The sequence below is a fragment of the Bos indicus genome, chromosome 16 (genome assembly GCF_029378745.1).
Source record: "Bos indicus isolate NIAB-ARS_2022 breed Sahiwal x Tharparkar chromosome 16, NIAB-ARS_B.indTharparkar_mat_pri_1.0, whole genome shotgun sequence".
Taxonomy (NCBI): Eukaryota; Metazoa; Chordata; class Mammalia; order Artiodactyla; family Bovidae; genus Bos; species Bos indicus.
The window spans coordinates 74,443,597-74,446,626 of NC_091775.1; the positions used below are offsets into that span (position 1 = coordinate 74,443,597).

The window sequence follows — 3,030 nt, forward strand, 5'->3', positions numbered from 1 at the left end:
TTTGAGATATTGACAGCTGGACCAAGGAGCGGCTGCATCGGTGGAAGAATAATAGAGTAAGAGAGGCGCTTGGGAAGGAAAACGGGAAGAATAAGATGGGGTGAACTTCTGAGACCTTTTCTGGACATTTAAGACGAGGTTATGTCTCCTTCAGAGAAGGCAATGGCACCCCACTCCAGTACTCTGGCCTGAAAAATCGCATGGACGGAGGACCCTGGTAGACCGTCCATGGGGTCGCAGAGAGTTGGACAGGACTGAGCGACTTCACTTTCACTTTTCACTTTCATGCACTGGAGAAGGAAATGGCAGCCCACTCCAGTGTTATACAGGGCCAAGTTTCCCATTTTGAAAACTGGGAGAACAGTGGTTCCACCGCTATTCTTTTGCTTTAAATCCATGTCTTTTCTCTTGGTTAATCTCACTGCTCTTTTGTTTGGAGTGATAGATTTCAGGCAGACATGCCACTTGATGAGGGCCAGAAACACTGGGTAGGATGTGAGCTGGCAGAAATAAAGTGGAAGGGCATGTGTGTTGGGGGGGTGGGGGGAGCAGAAGAGGGTGGTAGTGGAGAGACAGTCTGGTCAGAGGCAATGGCAGGATCCTTGCTACATTTGGCAGAAGTCCACAGCCGTGGATGGTGAGAGTGAAATGTCCGTACCTGGCAAGGGCAGGAGGAGAGTGGCTTCAGGCTCCTGCCCCTAGCTACTTCTTTAAAAGCCACTGTTCGTCACTTTTTATGCTGATATGCTGAGCCCTACAGAGCCACGGAGACTAGTTATTAGCACAAAGGAACCTCTGTCCCTGGAGGAAGGGGACTCAAGCCTGTGATGACCAGTCTTTCCCCCTCTTAAATGAGAGCTTCCCACTGTGATTCAGTTTGTGAGGAGGAAGGCTAGGTGGAGCTAGACATTCAATGAAATGTTCTTGGGAGATTGCCTTCCCTCTTCTCCTGGCAGCTAGCTAGTTTTCCTCCTTGCCCCCCTCGCCCCCAAATACAGTTAGGAGGGAAGAGCTGTTAACAGGGCCCTCTGGTGCACAGGTGTGAGATGGCAAACAGGTTCTCTGCCCTAGAGTTAAACAGCATCTCTCTTTCACTTACTCTAGCTTGTTTATCTTCTGAGCTTGAAATGCGAGTCTGGTGGGACTTAGAAAAGCTTCTGTCTTGCCATTCTTAACACAAAGCAAAAATAAATTCTCAACAGGCTTACAAGCCTGTAACATCAATATCAGAGTCGGGGAGCAGTGAAGCGAAAGTTGCCTGGTCTTCAGTGGACGCTCAGTCCACTGGCCTTAGGTAAGACCCCAGCACTTCAGCCCTCCCTGGAGCCCATGCTAGGCAACTGTGCCCCCCTCCACCCCCTCAGGAATCAGATGCTGAGATATATACAAAACGTTTTTTTATTTCAAAACGCAGTCACTGTAATAATAATAATAACAACAACAATAATATAAAAAAGCGTTTCTCCTCCTTTCACCCTCGTGCAAAATGCCAGATGCACTCAGGTGGCTTGAAGGTACCTAGCTTTGGACGTGGCGTCTTCCTGCAGTGCTGCACAGCAGCGAACTCAATCCCAAGTTCCTTTTGGTGGATCCGCGTGGTAGTTCAGTTCTAGAAGTCGGTGGCTTCTCAGAAGCAAGTTCAGACAGCACAGGACGCCCGCTCGAGCCTGCCCTTCCGGCTCTGGCGCACTCGCCCCTCTCCGGGGTCTCGCTTCCCTTCCCTCCGCCGGCCCCCGAGCTCCTAGGAGGCGTGCAGCCGGTTGGACAGGGCCCGGCAGCCCTGGACTGCCTCCAGCGGCTTGCCTTGCTCCCGCGGGGCCGACTCCCCCCGGGCGGCCCGCAGCTCGGCCAGGGTCGCCTCGCGCTCCCGCCGGCGGCCGGCGGCCGCGAAGGGGCCGCACACGGCCTCCATCAGGCCGAGCACGGCGCCGAAGAGCGCCAGCACGCCGCCCAGCACGTACATTCGCACCAGCTTCGCGCTGGGCTTCTGCGCCATCAGCTCCTTGGCCAGGGGAATCAGCTCCTGGACCGTCTCCATCTGGGCTGCGGGGCTCTCGGGGTGGGGGGTGACCTGCGGGAGCAGCGGATCGGGGCAGGGGGACCTTCAGCCTCCGGAGGCCGGCTGCAGCTCCCGGCTCTCTCGGGGGGAGGCCTGCAGGGAGTCGGGGGCGCACCGGGGACCCCGCGTCCCGCCGCGCTCCTCCGCGCCGCGCTCACCTACAGGGGCGCCGTCCGAGCTGGGGCGGCGGTCGCCGTGTGCGTGGGCCCCGCGCCTCTGCGTTCCGCTTCTCGCCTTCCTCCTAGCCTCGGGATGGGGACTCAGCGCCCCGGGGCCGCTTATATTTGTTTCTCCGAGCCCCGCCTCCTGGGCTCCCGGGACACCGGCCAGAGAGAGGAGGGGGAGGAAGGGGAGAGGCGGGGCAGGCACCTTGGGGTAGGGGCCACGAGCTGTGCACGCCGCCCCGGCAGTTGCTAGCCCGGGATGCGGGGGGCGGGGGCCTGCGGCCGGGGGCGGGGAGGAGGGCCTGGAAGTACAAAGGTGAGGACCCGGAGCCCCGGGAGGAATCCGCGCCCATTCCCGACCTCTTTCTTAATGGTGTGGGTGGATCACAGCTTCCCTCATCCGGGGAGGTCTGGAAGGACCCCTGGTGAGGACACCTGAAAGTGAAGTCAAAGTCGCTCAGTCGTGTCCGACTCTTTGCGACCCCATCGACTGTACAGTCCAGGGAATTCTCCAGGCCAGAATACTGCAGTGGGTAGGCTTTCCCTTCTCCTGGGGATCTTCCCAACCCAGGGAGTGAACCCAGTTCTCCTGCATTGCAGGTGGATTCTTTACCAGCTGAGCCACAAGGGAAGCCGGGGTTCTACTTAACTGAAAAATTAGTTTTCATAAAGAAAGTTTGTCATTTTCCCGCACGTATAGGGAATTGAGGTAGAAGGAAAGAAGAGGGATCCGGTTATGAAAACAGAAAGGGTCTCCAGGCTCTGCATAACGAACGAAGTTTGTGCTTATAGTTATATTTCTGTCTG

At 57.0% G+C, this 3,030-nt stretch overlaps 1 protein-coding gene across 2 annotated transcripts; it reads right to left on the reverse strand.

Moving 5' to 3' along the window:
- Nucleotides 1–1,380: 1,380 nt before the first annotated feature.
- Nucleotides 1,381–2,364, reverse strand: G0S2 (G0/G1 switch 2). Of its 2 annotated transcripts, none has more exons than XM_019976936.2 (2): nt 2,218–2,364; nt 1,381–2,071 (listed from the first exon to the last, which is right to left on the reverse strand). In XM_019976936.2, the coding sequence occupies exon 2, from the start codon at nt 2,036–2,038 to the stop codon at nt 1,742–1,744; it is 297 nt and encodes a 98-aa protein (XP_019832495.2). In that variant the 5' UTR covers nt 2,039–2,071; nt 2,218–2,364; the 3' UTR covers nt 1,381–1,741. The 2 variants fall into 2 exon arrangements, with proteins under 2 accessions (XP_019832495.2, XP_019832496.2); XM_019976937.2 differs by having other exon boundaries at nt 2,222–2,324.
- Nucleotides 2,365–3,030: the final 666 nt, after the last annotated feature.

Coding starts and splice junctions, on each gene's coding strand:
- G0S2 (XM_019976936.2), bottom strand. CDS start 2,038: ATGGAGACGGTCCAGGAGCTGATTCCCCTGGCCAAGGAGCTGATGGCG.